The sequence below is a fragment of the Aulostomus chinensis genome, chromosome 7 (assembly GCF_037954235.1).
Source record: "Aulostomus chinensis isolate RoL2024-O1b breed Wild chromosome 7, RoL_Achi_v1.0, whole genome shotgun sequence".
In the NCBI taxonomy this organism is placed as follows: Eukaryota; Metazoa; Chordata; class Actinopteri; order Syngnathiformes; family Aulostomidae; genus Aulostomus; species Aulostomus chinensis.
This window is the reverse complement of record NC_141326.1, coordinates 19,920,726-19,944,004: the sequence shown is the minus strand read 5'-3', so window position 1 is coordinate 19,944,004 and position 23,279 is coordinate 19,920,726. Positions and strand designations below refer to the sequence as shown.

The 23,279-nt window shown below is 41.6% G+C and overlaps 2 protein-coding genes across 2 annotated transcripts; both read left to right on the top strand.

Annotated features, from left to right (window-relative positions):
* The first annotated feature begins 359 nt into the window (after positions 1 to 359).
* On the top strand, positions 360 to 14,740 carry LOC147258917 (uncharacterized). Its single transcript, XM_086209032.1, has 16 exons — positions 360 to 622; positions 2,786 to 2,989; positions 3,840 to 3,908; positions 4,091 to 4,133; positions 6,665 to 6,810; positions 7,617 to 7,811; positions 8,612 to 8,698; positions 8,783 to 8,981; positions 9,070 to 9,293; positions 9,377 to 9,619; positions 10,263 to 10,508; positions 11,270 to 11,465; positions 12,136 to 12,341; positions 12,487 to 12,587; positions 13,797 to 13,968; positions 14,047 to 14,740. The coding sequence occupies exons 1-16, from the start codon at positions 445 to 447 to the stop codon at positions 14,427 to 14,429; spliced, it is 2,892 nt and encodes a 963-aa protein (XP_086065158.1). The 5' UTR covers positions 360 to 444; the 3' UTR covers positions 14,430 to 14,740.
* Positions 14,741 to 16,857: 2,117 nt separating this feature from the next.
* On the top strand, positions 16,858 to 18,459 carry LOC147258916 (beta-1,3-galactosyl-O-glycosyl-glycoprotein beta-1,6-N-acetylglucosaminyltransferase 3-like). The gene has a single exon (XM_086209033.1). It carries the CDS (start codon positions 16,877 to 16,879, stop codon positions 18,179 to 18,181), a length of 1,305 nt encoding a protein of 434 aa, XP_086065159.1. The 5' UTR covers positions 16,858 to 16,876; the 3' UTR covers positions 18,182 to 18,459.
* The last annotated feature ends 4,820 nt before the right edge of the window (positions 18,460 to 23,279 follow it).

Genomic DNA, 23,279 nt, shown 5'->3' with positions numbered 1-23,279 from the left:
AAAAGTGTATTTTTTGTACTAAACACGTAACGTTTTTTTCCTCTATAATTTAATTGATTCGTGGTAACGTCAAATAACTCGTTCATAAAATGTTATTTGTTTGTAAAATGTGACTTGTGCCCACATTTTACTTTATTCTCGGCCACAATATTATTATTATTATATATAACTTGTTTCCTCATTTTAGTTATTTAGTAGCCTCAAGATATAATTTACTCCCACTATCTATCTATCTATCTATCTATCTATCTATCTATCTATCCTGGCTCATTGTCCAGTGATGGAACTCGTGCGGGAAGTTATTTTCGTGCTACTGTGGTGTGTCAGAGCCAGCGTACCTGCTGCTGCATGCTCGGACACTGCGTCTCTGGAGCCAACCCTCCCTCTTCACTGTGTTTGCTTTTCCTCACTCGCAGGCAGTGAAAGTCCTCTGGCGAAGAAGCCATGAGTTCTTCCACCGCGATTCACATCTTCCTTTGGTGCGTGGTATCAGTCGGTTCCGGAGCCTCGTCCTTCTGTCCGAGTGGTCAGTTTCTGCTGAAGAGCCAGTGTGTCCTCTGTCATCCCACCTGCTACGAGTGCGACGGACATGAGCTGTTTGAATGCACTACCTGTGGAGTTGGTGAGTCCCATTTCCTACGTGCAGTAACACAACGAAGGACTCTGCTGCCTGAGGAAAAACACAACACAACGCTTTTATTCTCTCCTGTAGCCTTCCAGCGTTTGTTTTTTTTGTTTGAAGTGACATTTCTAAATCGGCATCATTTCCACCATCTAAACAAAGCCTAAGATGAACTTCCTCCCATCACACATTTTACATATTACTGTGCGAAGAGGTTGATTAAATTGATAGACAAGTTTTGATGATTTTGACTCCGCTTGTGCCACATCTATGTCACACACTCATTAATCCATCAGAAAAGTGGAGCAGAGCCATTTAATGGACACCAAAAAGTAGTCAAAAGGCTTTTGAATAAGAAGAGGCACATTCAGTTCTAGTTTATAATTCACCCTTGTTAAAACAGTCAGAGGTGGGCTGGATTGTTCTATTTTTTTTATTTTTTTTTTTAGATTTTGTACCACCGAGGTCGCTTTGAAAGTGGTAAGAAATGAAGGTGTGATCATTTTCCCCTTCTTTTTTTCAGTGTAATCTGATCATGTCAGAATGGGGCCTTTGTTAATCAGAGGGAAAGGAGAAAAATATCCCCTTTGGCTAGAAGTAATACTGTTTCGCCTCATTGCCTTTGACCTGCTACACCGGCAAGCCTTTCTTTCATTTTTGGCTCTGCTACAATGGACTGTACTTTTGTTTGCTTTTGCTGTCAGTGTCTTAAAAACATGAAAATGTTATACAGTTGTCAACATTGGATCTGATGTGTGTGTTTGATGTTGTTTGTCAAAAACTATCAGAAGCCAATTTATTCTTTGGTTTGTTGTCATATCGAAGTCACATGTCTGTGTGCATGTAGAGTTGGAGGCTCTGGGAAGTGCCATGTTTCAAAAGAGAGGAGCAGCATGCAGCACCCGCACCCTCCACCCCACTCCCACCCCTCCCTCCTGTTTTCATTCATCCTCTGTGCAGCGCTGAGAAAATGAGACTATGCTGTAGCTCAGCTGCTTCCAGAGATGCCTCAGGTGCCACCGCTAGGCTAATGGCAGGCAGCGGAGTATGAAGCATGAGGGCCAACACACGGGGCCGGATAGCTCATCAGCTCCTGATTGACTCTTGTTTACATTAGCTGGAGCGTCAGTCAGGAAATGAGTATTTGCAGGTCAGGTCATGATTTTACTTCATTTTATTTTCCAATATTATTAGTTGTTAGTCATGCTATAGCTGCAGATATTGCAATGCTGGGCAGTTGATAGACTTCAAGACGACAGGAACTGTAGCGATGGTTTAGATAAAAATGTTGTACAGACAATCATGGTACCCAGAGGATTGATTCAAATGACTTTCGTGATGCCTGAAGTGAAGTCCCATAATGTGAAAGAAAATGCAAAGCTGCAAGTGATTATATAGTCAACATTGTGCCTGCTTAACAGCTATAGGTCACGCCGATGTTTGAGCATTCAGCCACAAACATAAACCAACCAGTCCTTTTTTAAAAATAGTCAGGTTTTACCACCAAAAAAATCAAGCCATCTCTGCTATGTTTGTGCAGTACCTTTCATGCACTTCAGTAACTGCACAGGCTCATACTGCGATTGTCATTGGGCATCTGTGAATTGCGCAGCCCTAACCTCAAACAAATGGCAGTATGAATGTCAACGCTTTGTTTTGCTTGCTCAGTAGTTAAACTGGACCAATGAGATGCATCTCTTCTTATATGGAAATGACATTTTCCCTTCAATATTTTCAATGTCACATGATCTACAGACTGCAATTCCATAGCAAATGTATGATAAAATGTTGTACGGATCCTCCATTTCCTCATATATAATAACTGCCAGGGATTCACTTGTGAAGCCACATGGCTTTTCTCTCCTCATAATAAAAAATTAATATCTACAGTACATGTTGATGCTGTAATTTGCTGAAAAAGCACCAAACCTCATCACAGTTGCGAGCACATTCCTTGCTTTTTTCCTTCATCTCCTATCGTTATCGAGACCATTTAGTTTCCTCTTTTATATTATTCAGGAGAAGCTCCTTGATTTCAACTTAAAGAAGAGTCCATGTTTCTGGAGAAGGGTGTTCCCTGTTACCTGTTCCATCCTGAACAGATCTTAAGATTTGTTAGGGTGTATTTAAACAGGACCACCGTGTCCTCTTTCTCCTCCACAGATGAAGATGGACAGGAACGTTTCCTCCACCAAGGTCGCTGTCGGACACACTGCCCCCGGGGACTCTATCCTGACAGGGGTCACTATGCCTGCCTGCCCTGCATAGCCAATTGTGAACTCTGCACAGATGGCAACATATGTGCCAAATGTCGAGAACACTACAAACTCCAGAATGGGGTCTGCCAGACAGCACTCTGTGACATAGGTAAATGTGAAGCAGAACCTTGAGGTTGCTACCTAGAGGGCTTGCCATGTTTTATAGTATGTTTATTGCCATGCCCCTGCAAACGTCAAGGACAATACAGACTTGCATTCCTAAGGGAAGTTTAAATTGTAACCACTTTAAAGCTGTAGAGTGTATCCTTTGTCTCCCCCCTCTGGAAATGAGAGTAACTACAACTACATGGATGGAAGTTTATGTATTCACTGGTGAGAAACTTGTTTTATGTTATGTTGCTGCAGTGTAAACCTGACTTTTTGAGCTGGTGAGTTGGTGTTTGGACTTTTGTTATCAGAGAGACACAAGAGTAATGTATTTTCTCAAAGAAAATTTGTGAAAATCGCTCACCGCTTCGCTATTCAGCTCGCTAACAATACACGTTGACAACCGTGGAAAGTTTCCAGTCTCGTGTTTAGATACACCTACAAAAACAGAACGTTTCTACAGCTACAAATCACAAGTCTATTATATGGGTGGAATAAATGGAACTGCTCCGTGACTAATCCAGATATTTTACAGATACCAACATGTTCAGAAGCAGTAATGCATCATCCTTGTCTGCCTCCAGTCCCTTCTCTTCTTATAGTTCCCTCCACTTATGAAGGCTACTCCGTGTTTTTAATCCTTCACCTGACCTTTTCTTTTATCCCAGGCATTTTTCTTTGACAGTTTCGAGGCTTTTTCCCTATCTCCAAGCTGCCATGTCCCCCCCCCCCCCACACACACACACACACACATGCACACACGCATAATGTCAGTTTTGAATCTGTTGACAATAAAGTGGGAGGACATGTTAACCTTGGTTCCGATCTCACAGTGGGGCTATGTGTTCCAGGGCAGGTGCAGGACCCTGACACAGGCGAGTGTATCGACTGTGAGATGGGCTGTAAAACGTGTTCCACAGGTAAGTCACACATGCTTCCTGTTAGAACTCTTTAACAGCAGCGTATTTTCTCCCTGTCATATCTGGAGCATTGCTTATGTATATTAAAACCGGGTTGGCAACAGAATGTAGAGCATCGCTGTGAGTTTCTGCTCTTCCTGAGGAATTCTAATTAATCACCTTTTTGTTTGATCTCTACACAGAAGACCCAGAGATTTGCAACAGCTGTGTCAAAGGTTATTTTCTGTGAGTTTTCCCTCCTCGTTTTATTTTATTTTTTCTCTTAATACATGAAATCTACCAGAGTTTTTGCTATGAAATTAAGTGCTGTCAGGTGTTAAATTGGATTTACAGCCTTCAACAACAATGAATATTTTCATTATCACCTCTGTCCATTTTTCCCTTCATTACTCAGTAAATATTGAAATTATTTAATTTGATGAACAAAAAAAGTCTCTAAATCAAGGATAGTTTGGTATCTGGCAACTTTACAAAAATGAGCAAATATTCAAATTTGACAAGCTACAAAAAACCACTCTTTTACTTTTTCTGCAATGATGGGCAGAGAAAGGAAACCTTTAAAAAGTCATTGCTTTCATATCCTTTACATTGCTAGATTTGGACTGGAGGAAATCATTTTACAGTATTTCCCTGAATCATTTTGCAGAAGTTGTTACTCAAAAAAAGAAAAATAAACTACATTCCACCTGCTTTTTGAGTTTACATCATCTTACCACACAGATGCTGTGTGTGTGTGTGTGTGTGTGTGTGTGTGTGTGTGTGTGTGTGTGTGTGTGTGTGTACAAAACTGGTTAGAAAGCTAAAACAGACCCCCAATTGTACGCGACTTGTCCTCAGTTTAGGCCTCCAGGTAACGTGTGAGTCAGGTTACCTTCTATTCCAAATTATACACTGATACCTGAGCCATGGTTGAGCACAGAAGAGTGGTCTGCTTCACTCAGATAGTCAACACAGTGTGTTTTTATGTGAGAAGGAGTGAAACAAGGAGAAGTATACATGGAAAATGTCGCGAAAAATTGGCTTGTTTTTGTTTTTTATCCACTGGGACTCAAGGATGAACTGAACAATGTTGGTGGTCAAAGGTCAAGGTCACTGTGACAGCATTTCTAGTTTATTTCTCTTATATGTTCTAGTAGGTTCCTCCCATCTCCTTGATTAAAGTCTCCATTCATGGTTAGACTATCTGTCCATCACAACATACAGGATAAGCCTCAATTTGAGATGCCTGGGTATTTATGGACATTGATCATACTCACTGAGAAAAGAAGTACAAATAAATCAAGAAATTGGATCATCCTCAATATGGTTTACTGTTCACTTCCCAAAGAATGTAGTTTTTCCTAAGTTGTAGACAGAGACTAAACCCTCCCCACCCCACCCCACCCCAAACAAAAGTTGCTTTGGAAATTCTGATGTTCTCTCCTGGAATGGATAATCTAATATTTGCACAGAGGGATTCTTAAACATCCCACAGATTCTCCTGTAGTGTGCTGTTTCCAGGCCAGAGACAGGGCCGAGTCTGCAGCAGCTGCTATTGTGAGGGAGTTGATGGATACTGTGTGGCACCCCCAGCTGTTCCTCCTCAAACAACCAACACATCTTAGCAACACAGTAGAAATAGCAGCCTGGGCAGGTTTGCGGTCCGACCCTCTCACAGCCTGTAGGAAGATGCAAAGTAGGATGTTGTTTTGAGCTTCAGGGGTTAAGTCTGTGAAGTCACTCTTGCTTCTGTGTGTTGTGTGTGACAGCTTTGCAGCGCAATATGTCACCTGCTTTGAGGTCGATTTTTCCTTCTTTTTTTTTGGGGGGGGGGGACAGCCGTCTCATGTTTAATAGCTTAGCTAAGCCCCAGAGAACCAGCCGGACAGGTTAATGACAGAAATGTCACCATCCCTCCAGGCTATGAATAAACACCAATTAACTTTCTGTCTTTTAGAAGAGAATAGAAACACAACAAGGAAGAAAAGCTCTCTTTACTGTTTTTTTTTTATTTGTTCTCCAACCTCAATGATGTTTGATTTGGTGCCTTGATGTCAACAATACAGCTGCAGGTGTGGACTGACAGTCAGTGTCATTGCTCCTTGAATGCATTTTTTGTCTTTTCTCTGGTGTCATCTAATCCCGGACTCATCCGTGTGGTCAGAAGCCACTTGTATCAATATTATGCTATTGTGAATCATTAAAGGAACACACCAACTTCGTAGGACATATGCTTAATCATCATCCTCCCCAGAGTCAGACAAGTTAATAGATACCCTTTGCTTTTCTATGCATGTAGTAGGGAGTGTGCATATCGTCCTCTAAAGTCATATAGTATGTAGTAGCTGGGAATCAAGATCTTGGTTTGTATGGAAGTTAAGATCGATGGTAGCAGTTATTATGCTAGCCATCAAACATCTGTGGGCTGAAATTAAAAGTTTTAGGTGCTGTGCGAAATGAAGTAGTTTGCTTCTGATATAAGAATGACATTATTTCATGGCGGATTTTGTACACGACCCCAGGTATATTAAATACAATTTGGAGAAAAGTGTTTTTGATGACTTTTGGCAGAGGCATGCCAACACTCCCCATCCACCTCCATTCATTGTGCTAAGCTAATTAGCCATCAAATGGTCTCTTTGGGCCTTCACTCTCAGCTGCACAAACAGAGAAGAGAGGGGTATCTATCTTTTTTTGTCTTGCAAGCCCACTTTTAGATAACTCGTGAATTATGAGTATTTAATAATATTATTCTTTTTATCAACCTTTCCCTTCAGTTATAGACGCCAGTGTCGAAGGCACTGTCCCCAGAGCACATATGAAGACTGGGGAAGGGGTGTTTGTCTGTCCTGCCCGACACCATGCACCGATTGCCGCGGCAACACACGCTGCCTCGCCTGCCAACCTGGTTACTTCCTAAATGGTACAAGTATCCAATAATCATTTCTCCATGTATTGTTTATGAAATGCAGAAGTCAGGTGACTCCTTCATCCACTGCACTGGTGGATCTTGTGTTTTTATATTAAATCACTGTGTTGGTGGGGATGATCAATCACTCTTGTTAAAGACAAATGATGCCACTCTCGGTCTTCATTTGGATTGCAAATCATGTTCGTGTCAGCATATCTGTAACATGAGATATGCAAATATATTCTTTATGCAAATGGGTAGGATTGTGTAAAGCTGTGTGTTATCCACAGTCACCTAAATAACAGTGTTTAGGTTCTAAATAAAAGCCAAGAGCATAAACAGTAGTGTCAAATATCGGGATCATTCATGGGTGATCAGCTCAGCCACAAGGTCCAGTTTCAAAAGTTCTGGGCTGTTATTTTTTCCAGGGTAATCATGTTGAATATAGAGAGGAAAGGATTGTGGTAAAGCAGACCGAAAGGAAGGATTTATTTTGTGAATGAATTGAGGACATGGGAAGATCTTCTCTGACAGCTCATGAAGTGCCAATTTGCCGGTTTGTTGATGCAATATTAGAAGCATCCCAGTAACACTGCTATTTTCCTATTTCAAATTATTACTTAGTGTTTGTTGAAATTATTTGGATGTAAATGGCATATTTGGCCAAACTGTAAAAATTCAATACAGACAAAGATAAAAAAAAAAGTAAAAAAAGACAACTAATTTATTGACTCTTCTAGATCTCTATTACCTGAAACACAAAGTCAAGTGCACAGGTAATAAGGCCTGTTTCTCTGTGCTCTGCTCTGCCCTGACAGGAGCCGAGTGTGTTAAGCAGTGTCCTCAGCAAACCTTCAGTGACACCAATGGGTGGCGCTGTCAGCCTTGCCACAGCTCATGCCAGACCTGTCACGGGCTGCAGCCTACTGACTGTGACCTGTGTGATGGTGGGAACCTTCCTCTACATGGACAGTGCCCTCTGGCTAACTGCCCTATGGGACAATACATGGACGGTAAGGGAGAAGCTGTTGATATTGGTGTTATTCCCCCTTTAAAAAACATGTTTTCTTTTTAAGAGAGAATTAGGTTGGTTTTTTTTACAGAATATGGAAATATATATGTTTGTATATATATATATATATATATATATATATATATATATATATATATATATATATATATATATATAAGGATCAGACTAGAACTGGTTCGAGGATCCACTCCAGTTTGGTGAGAATAGGGTGGATCAGTCACCCTGTCGAACAAGTAGTGCCAACTTTCATTCAAGAGCAACTTAGGTTGGAGCAGCTTCTTTTTCAAGCGCAGGACTCTGATTCTGGTGGTGCTGTCATACGGTGATATCTAGTTCATTTAGCTTTCTGAACTACCTGTTGCTGACCATTGTATGTAAAATGCTTTTTTCTGTTGATTTTGTGACCTCATAACATTTTCTGCTGATTATTGATTACTCAGTGGAGAATCTTTCTGCAGTTTGTCTTTTTAAAGGTCACCTGTCATCATAAGATTTTTGTCATCAAAGAATGTCAAGTTTCATACTTGAAACCTCCTTTTCAAACTTTATGGAAGAGTGGGCCAAGATTTGTTTGACTCCTACAATAGCATGTTCTAGGTTTCATATTCACCAACACACTGTCAACCCTGTCAACTAGATCAGTAAATACCTTATTTATTCCTGGCGCTTCAGCACTAAGCTATTAATGCTTCCCTCTAGTGGTCAAAGTAGGTAAACCAAAACATGCTTTGTGCGTTGTAGTTGATGGTAAGTTTTCTCTGTTTATGACTGCAATTTCAGCAAAATCGGGCGAGTGTCCCACATGTGACGCCTCCTGTAAGACCTGTTTTGGCCCACAAGCACTGGATTGTTCTTCTTGTTTCAAAGGTACATGAATATTTCCATCAGGACCCTAAATTTACAAAATACCCCTCCTCTCATTGTGCATCATTGGTCTCTCCTGTGTCATAGGATATTTTCTTGACCCGGACAGTTCTTGTGTAGAACAGTGTCCCCCTGGCACTTATGCTAACCCTGCTACTCAGCTGTGTGAAAACTGCTCCCCTAACTGTGAGGCCTGTGTGGACACCAGCGATAACTGCATCAGCTGCTCCAAAGGCAGCTATAAACTATTTCTCCATCGGGGGCGCTGCTGGTCAAACTGCCCAGAGTAAGCTGGTAGACTGAAGAAACACATTTATATTAATCATGTGAAGCTGTGTCTTTCTTTATATTTTTTTGGATTTCTTTGATTCCAGAGGTTTCTTTCAGACAGCAGAGGGGTCATGTGATGCCTGTGACAGCTCCTGTCTGACGTGTGATGGGACGAGTTCCAAGTGTCTGTCCTGTGCTGATGGATACTTTTTGGAGAGCGGGATGTGTAGACTTAACTGTTCTCTGCGGACGTTTGCTGCAGATGATGGCACCTGCAGACGCTGTCCTCCTCACTGCGATGTTTGCTCGGATGACAGGACCTGCTTCAGTGAGTTACTGGCTGTCTGAACAGATTAAAAAGATGAAATATTCCAAACTGATGGTATTTATAAAACCTCCATATCACTCCAGAATGCAGTTTCTTGTACCTGATGCTGAATGGTGTGTGTAAGGCCAACTGTCCCGTGGGCTACTATGAGGACATGGAGGTGGGCCGCTGTGGCCAGTGCCATCCTACCTGTAGCAGCTGTTCTGGTCCTTTGGCAGACGATTGTGAGACCTGCTCCAAGTTTAGCCCTAAACTCTATAAAGGAGAGTGCTCAAAAGACTGCCCAACCGGTACCTACTATGAGACTGCAGCTATGGAATGTCAAGGTGAGTGTCTGATGATTTATCTTATGTGATATATATCATATACACACAACATTAATTTCCAACTTTCTGTGTCATTTTTGTCTTTTGTACAGAGGCTTCCCACCTATAGAGACTTTATTTGACTTAGTTTATCTGGTTAATGTGTAGAGGTTGATGACTGGGACTCTCTACGGGATTTGGAGTGTTACATAATTTTTAAGATATGGACACTTGAAAGCATCAAGTGTTGAAAAGGTGCATATGGTTGGAAAACCCTAACAAAATAAACCAACAGCAGAGATACGACTGTCATTGTATTAACGATAGTCTGAGTAAATATGTTTTCACAGTCAAATTCTTACTAACTGGAAGATCTCCAAGTAATAAAAGAGGTCAAATAATATAAAGGTTTTTTTAAAGGTTATAAAGGAAGTGATGGTAGAACTTCCACAGCAAGATAGAGATCTAGAGAAGTTTGGATAAAGACATTTACAACTGTATGACTGTGTTGAATGAGGGAGAAGAATTCACATGGTAGTATTTAGAAGTGTAACTTTTATTGGGCTGCAGTAAAATGGGACTAACATGCAGTGTGTACTGAGGATTATTGGCTGATTAAATGATGGCCCCCATGTCTCTAAATATTGTTATGTCTCGTGTGCAGAGTGCCACCAGACCTGTATGAGCTGCTCCGGCCCAGAACCAAACCAGTGCAACAAGTGCGAGAGGGGACTTGTGCTGGATCCAAACACATTGTTGTGCGGTGTGACAGGCGACACCGACTGCCCGCCGCGGACCTACCTACACGACGACCAGTTCACCTGCATGGGTTGCCACCGGCACTGCTATTCCTGTGAGGGGCCGGGCAGTGATGAATGCCAGACCTGCGCCGCCCCCAGATACCTTCACAGTGAGAGTATTCCTCTGCATGTACTGAAGTGGCTGCTAGCTCTTTATTAACTGCCTTTGTTATGTCCCCATAGGGGAAAGCAAAACCATATATTCAGACTCTCCACTTTCAGAGGACCAGCAAGATTAGCAAGTGAAAACACCAAAGCTCTCAGAATATATACATGTATATGTATATGTATATGTATATATATATATATATATATATGTATATGTGTGTGTGTGTGTGTATATATATATATATATATATATATATATATATATATATATACACGTGTATATATATATACACATGTGTATGTTTATATATATATATATATTTTTTTTTTTATGAGACTATTAAAGGTTAAATGTACTCAGACACTCATATTACTTCAAGAATCAATTGAGCATCTGAATAATTAATGGTGTTGTCATGGAAGTGACAAGGGTTCAAAGTTTACTTCTGTTGTAAGTACAACTCGTAGCCATACTGATGTCAGAAATGTCTGAACCAGAGACTTTCTCAAACATCTCAGCTAAAAGAATATTTACTCTTTTTGCTCCACACATGAACGCTTAACCTAAAGAGAAAATGAGAAAAGTTACTTGACCTCTAAAGCTGTTAGCTAGAATATGAACAGAAGCGCACAAAAATGAAAATTTAAAGAGTATGGGCTGTTTAGAAAGAGGAAACCACTACTCTTTGTGGTTGTGTGTGTGTGTGGTTGTGTGTGTGTGTGTGTGTGTGTGTGTGTGTGTGTGTGTGTTGTTGTTTTCCAGACAGGACCTGTGTGAGTGAGTGCCCAGCTGGTACATACAGTACAAAGCAGGATGCTGACGGAGCAGCGCTTGGGTTCTGTTTGCCTTGTGACGGTGTCTGCTCCACCTGCACTGGGGCATCACCTAAAGACTGCCTCACATGTTCCCCTGGATACCTGCGCCTCCTCCAGCTTTGTGTCACGCATTGTCCTGCTGGGTACAAAGCTGAATTCTCTATCATTGTCCTGGACTTGTTTACTTTTTTTTTTGAAACATGAGCCAACATTTCCAACAGGGCTTTCAATCATGATGTAGGCTGCATTCACTCAGCCAAAAACTTTTACACTTCAAGTATGACTGTTATTACACAACATCCTATCTGAACACCCCATGTCTTCTCAAGGTTTTCATTATCAGCGGAGCTTCATTTCTTGTCAGTTATACAAAAAAAATGTTAAATTTGTTATTGTATCCAAGGAGGCTTAATTTGAGCCCCGATTTGAGATTTTAGTTTTTTTTTTTTTTTATGGAAACCCATTTTCCCCCAGTAAACTTGATGAAACTCATCCATGTCATCATATTGAGATAAAAAGTCCGAATTATGTGACCTACAGGTTGAACTTATGAGATCAAAATTTCAGTTGTGACTATTAAATATTAGTCTGTTGCCCATGATTTCAGCTTCTTCTGTAACGATTTTGACTTTTTCTTAAATTAGAAGTGAAATGTTTTTATTATCAAACCTTTTTAAAAAAAAAAAAAAAATCTTTTACATGCTTATGTGAGCATCTACAGTTTTTCATTTATCTTTAGTTTCTAACTTTATCATAAAGATACAACATAAAAAATTCTGACATCATCATCATCCTCTCATTATGTGTCAAAAGCTATTACAGAGAGGGCTCCCATTGTGAGAAATGTGACCGGTCCTGTCAGATGTGCACTGGACCCGGACCTGATTCCTGCAGGGTTTGTCTACCTCCTCTCCTGGAACTACAAGGCACTAAATTATGTGTTGAGCGCTGCCCATCACGCTTCTTCCGGCTAGATGACTTCTGCAAACAGTGTCACATCAGTTGTCAGACCTGCACAGGTACTGATTAAGCAACTTGTTCTTGAGAATCACGTATCACAATCAACAGCCCCATATCTAGAATAGCTTTATAACTTTGACATAAATCAATATTTGTCATTAGCTTTGTATGGCTCAGATACTGTGTGTTTGTGTGTGTTTGCAGATGGCTCGCCTCAGGGATGTTTGTCGTGTGATTGGGGCAGCATTCTAAAGGACAAAGTTTGCTACCCGCGTTGTGAGGAGGGACAATACTTTTCTGAAGAGGTATGCACAGCGCTATGAGTCATGTACCTCATTACTCACAGCATTTGATGTCAATGAATAAGTTTTTCTTTTGTAATACACAGTGCAAAGATAAAAGAAGTACATTACACATTGTAGAAGTAGTTGTTGACATATGCATTTGTTTTCCATTGTATTCAATTTAGTAGAATATGTAGAGGAAGAGGTTTTTTTTTTTACATTTTCTTTGACTTATTTTGACAGTAACTTTTATTTTAATACTGATGGATTTTTTTTTTAGGGTTGATTACATTGTTCATATAGAAAAAAAGACCTATGTTGATGTTACAACTTCGATCAGAAATGTCATAAATCGAAAATCACAGTCCGCACGCTGCTGAAAATAAATGCAGCCCACGACGGTTTTTGCACAGGGATGAAGTGTTATCCTAATTTCCTCTGGTCTTATCTAGTCTGTTAGCATGCAGGTGCCTGAGTGAGCGTAACATTACGTTGAGGTACTGTAAAGTTACCGTTACATCATTCATAGTTTCTTGACTGACTTGGTTAAACAGTTTAGCAAGTTAGCTAATAAGCGAGGTTATCCTAACGTTCTCTAGCTTGCTAACATATGATGTCACGCTTGACGGATAATGTCAGTGAAGTGTGACGGACACAACAAGGCACATCATGGAAAATGGGAAACTTAATGAGTTATTATTTATTTCACAAACTCCATCCATCCATTTTCTACCATTTATCCTGTTAAGAGTCACGGGGGGCTGGAGCCTATCCCAGCAGCCTTTGGGCAAGAGGCGGGTTCACCCTGGACAGGTCACCAGTCCATCACAGGACCAACACATCGAGACAGACAACCGTTCACACTCACAGTCACACCTACGGTCAATTTAGAGTATCAATCAGCCTCGTCCTCTCTTGATGTCTTTGGACTGTGGGAGGAAGCTGGAGTACCAGAGAGAACCCACACAGGAACAGGAAGAACATGCAGACTCCACAAAGAAAGATCTTATGCTCGAGTCGCGGCTTGAACCCAGAACCTTCTTGCTGTGAGGTGACAGTGCTAACTATTGCTTCACCGTGCTGCCACAACTGAGGACATTTTTCCAAATTTTATAAATTGATATTAAAATCAATAGATATTTAGGATGAAAACCATCTTTTGAGAGCTTCACCGTGATATTTTTTAAGTCATGGTCCACATTCCTGACTTTTCTATTTGTACCACTGTAGGAAAGCTGTGAGCTGTGTGACAGCTCATGTCGCCACTGCACTGGCCCCAGACCTGACCAGTGTCTGACCTGTCACCAAGATTCTGGTCTTCATGCTGTGGAGAGCCGCTGCACCCGCTGCTGTCAGGCTGGAGGGAACGTCACTGACTGCTGTATTTGTGACCTTGCCTCAGGTAGTGCGATGCCTTTCATCAGTAACACACAATTGTCCTGATATAATCAGCTACTAAAGGTTTCTTTTAATGTTACAGCTCTGTGTGTGGAGGTCCTCAAACCCAAATCAGCAAACGAGCAGCTAACAGACATGATAATGTCATCTCAAGCTGTCAGTCAGACCTCGACTGCGTTACCTATCGCCCTGGTGCTCGCTCTCGGGTTGGCCATGGCTGTGTTCACCCTAATCAAGGCTCATTCCAAGAAGAAGCTGTGCTGGAGCCAGAGTTATGAGAGACTAAGTGGCAGTGCCAGTATCAGCATGCCCCATGGCGTGCCCGAGCCAGATAGCGGGGACGAGGTGGATGTGGTGTACACGAGCAGAGATGGATCTGTGTATCGACGCTACAGCTTTATCCACGAAGGGGACACCGATGCAGACCAGGACGTGGACGAGAGCACTTGTCTCAACCAATCTTAATCTTGTAGCTGAGGAATGAATTATTGACTAGAATGGATTAGTAGTTTAGTCACCCTTAAAATAATTAGATTGTAGTGGTAAATTGCTTTGAGTTATGGTGTTTATTTTCTACAAAGTGCCTGTATCTTTACATTACAATGCAAATTCTTTGAGAAGGCATTTTTGAATACACACTGGAAAAAAAAAGAAGAATATTAAGTATGTGTAATTATGAATTTTTTTTGGTATGTCCTGTTAAGGCGATATTTGTGGTAGCAGAATTCCTACATGATTTATTGTAAATATAATTTCAAGTGGAATAAATCTTTTATACTTGATGTGTATGTTGAAGTCTTCCCACATTGTGGCGTGTCCTCAGAATATTTCCTGGCTTTATTTATAACTAAAGGACTATGAGGAAGTTAACTATTAGAAAGAGTTTGTTTGACAATTTCGTATTTCTTGGAAAGGCAGCCGGTAATGTGATGTCACAAATTCACTTGAGGAAAGAAATCTGTGGGACACAAAATAAATAGAGGTTGAAAACCATGGGTGGGCTGCATGGTGTTGCAGTGGTTAGCACCAGTGCTTAATTTGTAAATCATAAGGTACTGTAACCCAAGGTGCATATGACACCCCAGCGGTGACGAGATGGACGCAGGTCCCGGAACGCACAGAAAAACAACATGTAAAACCATTGTTTAATTTGTAAATCATAAGGTGCCAGAACGCTAAGTACATATGACGGCTCAGGGGTGAGAGTAGGGGCACAGGTCCCGGAACGTATCCAGAAAACAACATACAAATGCCCACTTGCCATGATGTGGGACTTACAAGCCTCCATTTCAAATAATATCCATAGTATTAACGTTATGACGATAATTCACAGTTATTTAGCATCCTCTGCGCATTACAGGTGAATGCCCACATCACCACAGGTGGGACTTCAGAGTCTACAGTCAGCAATTCGTCTCTCAACAGGTCCAACTTGTAAAACAAACAAAAAAGAGCTCACAATAAATCACACAAATCTTCCATTATTATTATTACGGTATTTAAAGATTGGCACGGCGGCCTATTATTAGAGGGTATGCTCACCATTTAGTTGTCCAAGACACCCCACATCACGTTAGACCCAGCTTGCCTAGCTGGAGGTGAACCAGGCTAGCTGGAGGTGAACCGGGCTAGCTGTGGCGGCGCAGGCCTCCTGCTGCAGCCGATTTTGATCGTCAACATGACCGCTGAAGCTGCCCTCGTCGCCGCTTGTGGAGGCTTTTCTGACTCGTTTTAAGCGTCATGCGACTCTTCCTTCCTTTTGAAAAAACAGCAAATTTAACTGTCTTTTTGACATGTTGACATTGAAATAGTAACTGTTTATTTCCTCTCTGCTTGCTCCTCAGAGGCGGCGAATTTTGAAAGGTAATTTGTTTGTGTCAGGGGCGTGGTTTGTTGGCGTCAGTGCATCAACAGATCTCCGACTCTTTCAAATGACGTTGAATCTTAATAAACAACATGAAATTCTAAGGATTTGGTCTGTAAATTTATCAATGCACATTATTGTTGTATTTCAAACATTTTTAAAACGTATTCATATTTTCTTTTAATACAAGAGGTACCGGATCTGCCCAAATAATTACCGAGGTACCGGATCGGCCCAAATAAGTACCGTAACATAGGGAGGCCAAAATTCAGAGGTGCCGGATCTTGTTGTTTTGGTTAGCACCTTTGCCTCGGAGCAAGAAGTTTCCGGGTCTGAGCCCTGGTTCAAGCACGATATCTTTCTGGAGTCTGCATGTTGTCCCTGTTCCTGTGTGGGTTCTCTCTGGTACTCCAGCTTCCTCCCACAGTCCAAAGACATCAAGAGGGGACGAGGCTGATTGATACTCTAAATTGACTGTAGGTGTGACTGTGAGGGTGAATGGTTGTCTGTCTCTATGTGTTGGCCCTGTGATGGACTGGCTACTCATCCAGGGTGAACAGGCAAGTGATCCTCTTACCCGAAGGCTGTTGGGATAGGCTCCAGCCCCCCTGCCACCCTGAACAGGATAAATGGTAGAAAATGGATGAATGGATGGATGTCAATGATAGAAAAGCCAAAGTGTAAATGTGAGGATGATGTCTCCGTCTCAACCTAACCTACTGGTGACAATTAATTTGAGATAGAAAAAGGAACACTAAAATATATGGACAGGATCATTGCAATGTACCCCCCCCCCCGACAGGACATGTAGAGGGGACTGCAACCAATCCTAGAAGGGGTCATCCATGGGTGGAGCTTGAGATAGTAACTGGTCAGGTTGCCAGCCACTAGACTGCAGAGTAACATCCCTGAAGATACGCCAGAATGCACAGCCCTTTATATAAGACACACCTCTCTGGGCCAGTAAGATTGTACTCCAGTTTTACACGAAGCAAGGTGGCCTACCCTCTTCAGTGGAATCATAACCTGTTCTACTGGTGGCTTGTGTATGAAACGGCATGAGGAAAAGGCTTCTGCAAAGATGTTGAAAGTCAAGGTGCTGCTGAAAAGCCCGTGTCTCATCCTTCTGGGTATGTTAAGTTCTGTTGTTCTTTGGGAGACTGTTGTTAACAGACAGCGTAGACACAGAATACCACAGCAATACTCTGCTGACATTAGTGGCTGCTGGGCCATCATCACTGGAGACTTGGAGGGCAAGAAAGCTGACTTGGAAGTGCTTCTAGGATCCAGGAGAAGGCAAGTTCTTTTATCTGAAGAATTTTACCTCAGTGTGACAAAGAACTGTCAAGTTTATAGGGAACAGAGAAGCTACATTACAGTCCCTCTCAGTCAGGAGGAGAGGGATTTTCCTCTTGCCTACTCCATGGTGATCCATGAAAACATTGAGATGTTTGAGCGTCTTCTCCGAGCCATTTATGCTCCTCAGAATATCTACTGTGTGCATGTGGACCAGAAATCCTCCAAGAAATTCCAGGAGGCTGTGAAGGCGATCGCTTCCTGCTTTCCAAATGTCTTTTTAGCCAGTAAATTAGAAAATGTTGTATATGCCTCCTGGTCCCGGGTGCAGGCAGATCTTAATTGCATGGAGGACTTGTTAGGGTCAAAGGTCAAGTGGAAGTACCTGCTCAACACCTGTGGGACAGATTTTCCCCTCAAAACCAACAGGGAGATGGTTAAGGCTCTGAAAGCTCTCAATGGGAGGAACAGCCTGGAATCTGAAGTTACCAATGAGTACAAGAAGGCACGTTGGCTTTACCATCACAATGTCACCAACCAAATCATCATGACAAATGTGAGGAAGAGCTCACCTCCTATATCAAGCCCCATGTTCACCGGTAACGCTTACTTTGTGGTCACAAGGGCCTTTGTGGAACATGTGCTGCAGGACAAAGAGGTTCAGACATTTATGGAGTGGGAGAAGGACACGTACAGTCCTGATGAACACATGTGGGCCACTCTCCAGAGGATGCCCTCTGTTCCTGGATCCATACCTGCTGATGTTAAGTATCACACATCAGACATGCAAGCCCTCGCTCGCCTGGTGAAGTGGAGCTATCATGCAGGGGATGTGAGAAAGGGAGCCCCGTATTCTAAATGCACCGGAGAATACAGAAGAGCAGTTTGTGTGTTTGGAGCCGGCGACCTGCAGTGGCTCCTCACACAACAACACCTCTTCGCAAATAAGTTTGATCCAGGAATTGATAACATTGCTATAAGATGTATAGAGTCATTTCTGTACTACAAAGCTTTAGGCCATGACCCTCTAATGACAGAACAAAATGTGGAAAGCTAGAAGTAGAGTGAAGCAATGAGTGTAAAAAAAAAAAAAATGAAAGAGGCAACATTAATTTGTTCCTCCATTAAAGAGTTTATGTTTACAGTGTGATTATTATCCATCCATAAGAGGAATTATACTGATACTGATATGTTGGTCACTGGAAAAACTACCAGTTTACAGTCCTGGAATACATGTGAAAATATCTAAATACAAATGTGGTCCTTTTGTAGTTTCCTTATTCATTTTATATTTCCCAAAATATTGTGATTGAGCTTTTCATGCTATTTATTATAATGTTGTACTGAATATGATTTGCATATGGTGTCATATGGTGGACATCTTGAAGGCTAAATAAATAAATAAATAAAGCTTCTCTACAGGATCTCCTTCTTGCTATTGCTCCAAAACCTGCATTACATTGAATTAAAAAGCACAAACCACTGATTCTTATCCATAATTTTAACCTGAAATCGGATATTTTTTAAATTTACTGATTTCTTTCAGGTGGTGGCACGGTGGTGAAGTGCTTAGCACTGTTGCCTCACAGCAAGAAGGTTCCAGTTTCGAGTCCCAGCTTAAGCACAGGATCTTTATGTGTGGAGATACTCTAAATTGACCGTAAGTGTGACTGTGAGTGTGAATGGTTGTCTGTCTCTATGTGTTGGCCCTGCGATGAACTGGTGACCTGTCCAGGATGAACCCCAACTCTCGCCACTGGGATAGGCTCCAGCCCCCCCCCCCCCCCCCCCGTAACCCTTAACAGGATAAGCTGAAGAAAATGAATGGATGGATTTCTGTCAGATTCTCTCAATAAATCAGAGCACACACTGAAGTGAGGGGTAAAAATAAAACTTTATTTTCATCCTCATTTCCATGGACACAACTCATCCTCGTCCGTGTCAAACCTGTCTCCTCACAACATTTTGCAAGCGTGTATTTCAGAATTCCAATTTGCTTTTCCAAAGCTCCTCTGCTAGCTGGATAATAGGGATTGGTGGCAGGTGCAGAGTGGCTAATCAGGAGGGCTGGTGTTCACTTTTTTGGGGGTGGGGGGCTCAGTCATGGCACTGCGTTGATCACATATGCTGCTGCTGCTGTCCCTGGGCTGTCTCCGTCTCCACTTGCAGCTCTTTTTTTTTTTTTTTTTTGCAGATGCACCCTGAAGTAACACGTCCGTGCACTCGGACAGTTTTGTTTGAAAAATGGAAAATAGAAAAAGCAAGGGTGGCACGGAGAGGGCAAGAATTAAAAAGAGGAAAACTCTGGAAACAGACTTAACCAAATATGCCAAAATTGGCAGCTTTTTCACCAAAACGAGCTTGAGGTTTGAAACGACTAATGAGGAATCAAGAGGTTGAACTTTGCCTGCAAACCCTCCGTTAGAGTTAATTAATTATCAAGTCAATGAATTGTGTGGCGTTGTGGCAAAAAACATAACGTTATATAATTTCAATAATAGTATGACGCCACATAACTGGGAAACTTCGTTTTGTAGCCCCTCAGAGTCAGAAGTACGATCCAGCACCAAGCACCAGCCATGAGCCCACAAATCCTAGTTTAGTTTACTGGACTGCATGCACCAACAGTACCACAAAAAAATCCTCATATGTATAAAATCATACTTGGCAATAAAGTCTTTTCTGATTTCTGATTTCTGATCCAGAGTGGGTGGGAAGGATTGCCCATTGAGTGAATATTATTAGAATTAATATAATGTAGAGTATGGTGTCGACCTGCTTGATATGAAAAGTGTCCTAAGATGCTAGATGATTCAGTACTAAATTTTTTACATTTAATATTTAATATTTGTAGTTATTATTTTATTTTATTTTTAAGGTTTGGATATCTGTGAAGACTTCCATGAACAGAATACAGATTCTGATATTGCTGAAAAGGATGTGTTGTTACAAATCATGTCGGAAATGTGCGCTCATGTTTAAATAAATCTACATTGTGAAGCAACCCTTACTTGCACTGAATTGGAAATATTTTAGGACAATATACTGAATTACAAGGCTTTACAGAACAGTGCGCTATTGTAGACTTAACATGTAAGGTTCTAATTACATGATTTTAATAATAATTGGTTGTGATCTAAAGGTGGCCGGTCTGAGGCATGAAACTCCAGGGCTGAAATTGAGTCTCGCTCCGGCCCTGGTGAGTGGTGTCTCAAGTCAACACCCAAATACTCACCAACCTGTTTTAAAACAGCTGTAACAGATGTTGTCCCATTGTCTCTTTCTTTCTTCAGTGGAATTCCTCATCTGAATCTTGTTTTGCTGTGGGAAAAATGTTCATTCCATGTAGAAAACATACCAATACATACCTTCACTCACTGTTCATTCATGGGTTTATGATCAAACAATTAGTCACATAAAGGATGTGCTACCTGTGTGACTGGCAGTTTGGGCCAGATATGAAACAAACCTTAAAAGGCAGTGAAGGATTGTGTGTGCTGATGTTGTGACATATCCAAGAGGATCTCTTTTTTTGACACACGGTCAAACCTGTGTGTCAACCTTACATAACGTGGGAAAAAGATATTTTGGGTAGGTGAGGCTTGTCATCAGGGCCTGTCTAGACGTCCTTCAACTTACATTATTTTTATTTCCTCCGCTGTGCCTTTCAGATCGTACCAAAATCCAGAAAAAACTCCAAAATCAGTGTAAATGCTTACTGTTTTAGCTCTAGCTATCTCACAGTCTGGGATTAAGAGCACTTAGCTCTGCAGCTTGTACAGACAAGTCAGACTGGAGCGGTTCTGTGTCTCATGTGCAGTTACCACAGCATAGCTCACTTGGTTCAGTCCTGTGTCTGGGTTGCAAAGACAAATGAGATCTTTTCAGCCTTTTCTGAAGCCGCTACTGCTCTGAGAAACACTGGGCGTCTTATTGCTACCGAATCGAATTTTGCTGAGAAATAAGCAAAAGTTCTCTGACGTCCTCAGTGTTGGTGTAATAGAGCAGAGACAATGCAACCTTTCCTTTTGTCAACTGTCATGTAAATGGTCACTGGGTCAGGTAACCCCAATGTCAGAGAGATCTGCAGTCCAAGCCTCAAGTCCCCAAATGCTTGCTCTGCCTCCGGTTCCACCTGAACCTTCTGTGTGCACTGAAGCCTTTCCTGTAAGCAACATAACTCAAAGTTGCTAATGCATAGAAGATAGGCATGAATGATTTGCAGTCCTGCCGCATTCACAAAACAAGCTCACGTGTTTCTTTGATCGTGATATAGGAATGTAATGCATCACAGCAATTCCTCTGTAAGGCAACTTTTGATATACATTGCTTGGTGTCTCTCATACGAGAGGTGTTTCAAAAGTGCCGGCATGTCCTTTTCAAACAGTTGTTCAGTTAGAACTTGAATCATTCAATCATTGACATATTGCCAAAGTGCCTGTGGAGCCTGTTCTAATCACCAGTCATCTGGTTGCTAGTTATTTTGCTTTCGTGCATTCTTGAGCGAGAAAAAGAGGAAGGAGTCTTAACTTGGAACAATAACTCCTGCTTTCAGGAGAAAATCGAACCCCGGTGCGATGTCCTCAATAACCTCCTTACTGAGAGGATATTGAGGTTGTCGAGGAATGTAATCAGATTTGGGGGGGATCCCAATGGGTTGCGCTCCTCTAGTTAATCTCATACCGTGTCTTCCCTGTGCCCATACATGTTAGGACACAGCTGTGATTATCCCGAACACTTAATCCACAGCAGTCTTCCTCTTTCATTTTCTGTGCGGTGTAACTTCCTCTCATACTCTTCAGCTCTCCCTCCGTGGATGTGTGCTGTGCCGTGTAAATCTTCCACTTTCACGTAGTCCATGTATTTTTGTGTGGTGCATGTCTGTGCCGACTGTAGAGGTCAGCAAGTAACTGGCATGGTTGGAGAATTTAAAAAAATCCATTTGTAACGGTAAAGCAATGTATGTGAACTGTATTTGACAAACATCTCAGTGTGTGTTTGTGTGTGTGAGTGGGGGGATTGATTGCTGTTGGGCTCTTATAAATATTTTACACATTTCTTCCTTATCAGTTATGCTCTTCTAATGTGTGTTTGTGCTTCTCACTGGTTTGCTGAGTTGCCTCTCCTCTAAGTGTCATATCACTGGTCCATACAGGGTCCTCCCTTCCTCTCCTCCCTGCTCCTTTGGTCTTCTGTGGAGACTCTCCCGCCCACTGTCCCTCCCTCGCCACAGTTACAACATACAATCCAGCCCTACAACTTCCACCGTCATAGGGCAGTGGTTTTGATATTGTCCAGGCTTGGATAGATGTTGGATGGAGCTGGGGGTGCAGGGATGGTGGTTGGACTGTATTTTCTTTAAATGAATTTACTTATTTTTGGGTTGTTGCTGATTGATCCTTATTTATAGAAAATATGTTGGTTCTCAGGTTTTTCCTGACAAGTTAATCCTGTCTCATGTAGACTATTGTCATGCTTCTTCTGAGCTTTGTTTTCCTTTGACTACTTGTATTACCTTGTAATTCTACCCTTGACAGATTCTATAATCTGCTTATCTGCTCTGTAATAAAACCTTGTTTTAGAAAAGGGCTCTTGACCTTGGAGATCCAACCTCTGTTACCTTTTAAACCCGCAATATTTACAGATTCTCACCTTGTGTTCGTTAATTGTTGCGTTGAGACCATCGGGCCTCTGTTCTGCTTCTGTATTCTGAACCAAGAATGATAAACATACAGCAAACATACACACATTGAATAACAGGACTCCTCTTTCAAGAACAGGTGCTCTTATCTTAAATAGAAGGCTGTGGGAGAAACACAGTGTATTCTTTATTGAAGTAAATATTTTCACACAATTTCACACTCCAAACAGAGTCGTGGTGGTCTCTGTACCCGGCCGTCTGTCAGAAACATCTGCATGTAACCGAGGGCAGATTACAAGTGGAACAGTAAATTTCTATTTAGTCTACAGTTCAATTCAAGCTACAGGTGACAATCAATTTGAGACGAAAAAATTAAATCAAAGCATTGATCAGAACTTTTCAAAGATATCCACACCCTTTAAATAAGACACACCTCTCTGGGCCAGTAAGATTGTACTCCAGTTTTACACGAAGCAAGGTGGCCTACCCTCTTCAGTGGAATCATAACCTGTTC

Coding starts and splice junctions, on each gene's coding strand:
- LOC147258917 (XM_086209032.1), top strand. CDS start 445: ATGAGTTCTTCCACCGCGATTCACATCTTCCTTTGGTGCGTGGTATCA. Junction 3,909..4,090: donor CTGTAAAACGTGTTCCACAG/GTAAGTCACACA, acceptor ATCTCTACACAG/AAGACCCAGAGATTTGCAAC. Junction 9,294..9,376: donor GGATGACAGGACCTGCTTCA/GTGAGTTACTGG, acceptor ATATCACTCCAG/AATGCAGTTTCTTGTACCTG.
- LOC147258916 (XM_086209033.1), top strand. CDS start 16,877: ATGAAACGGCATGAGGAAAAGGCTTCTGCAAAGATGTTGAAAGTCAAG.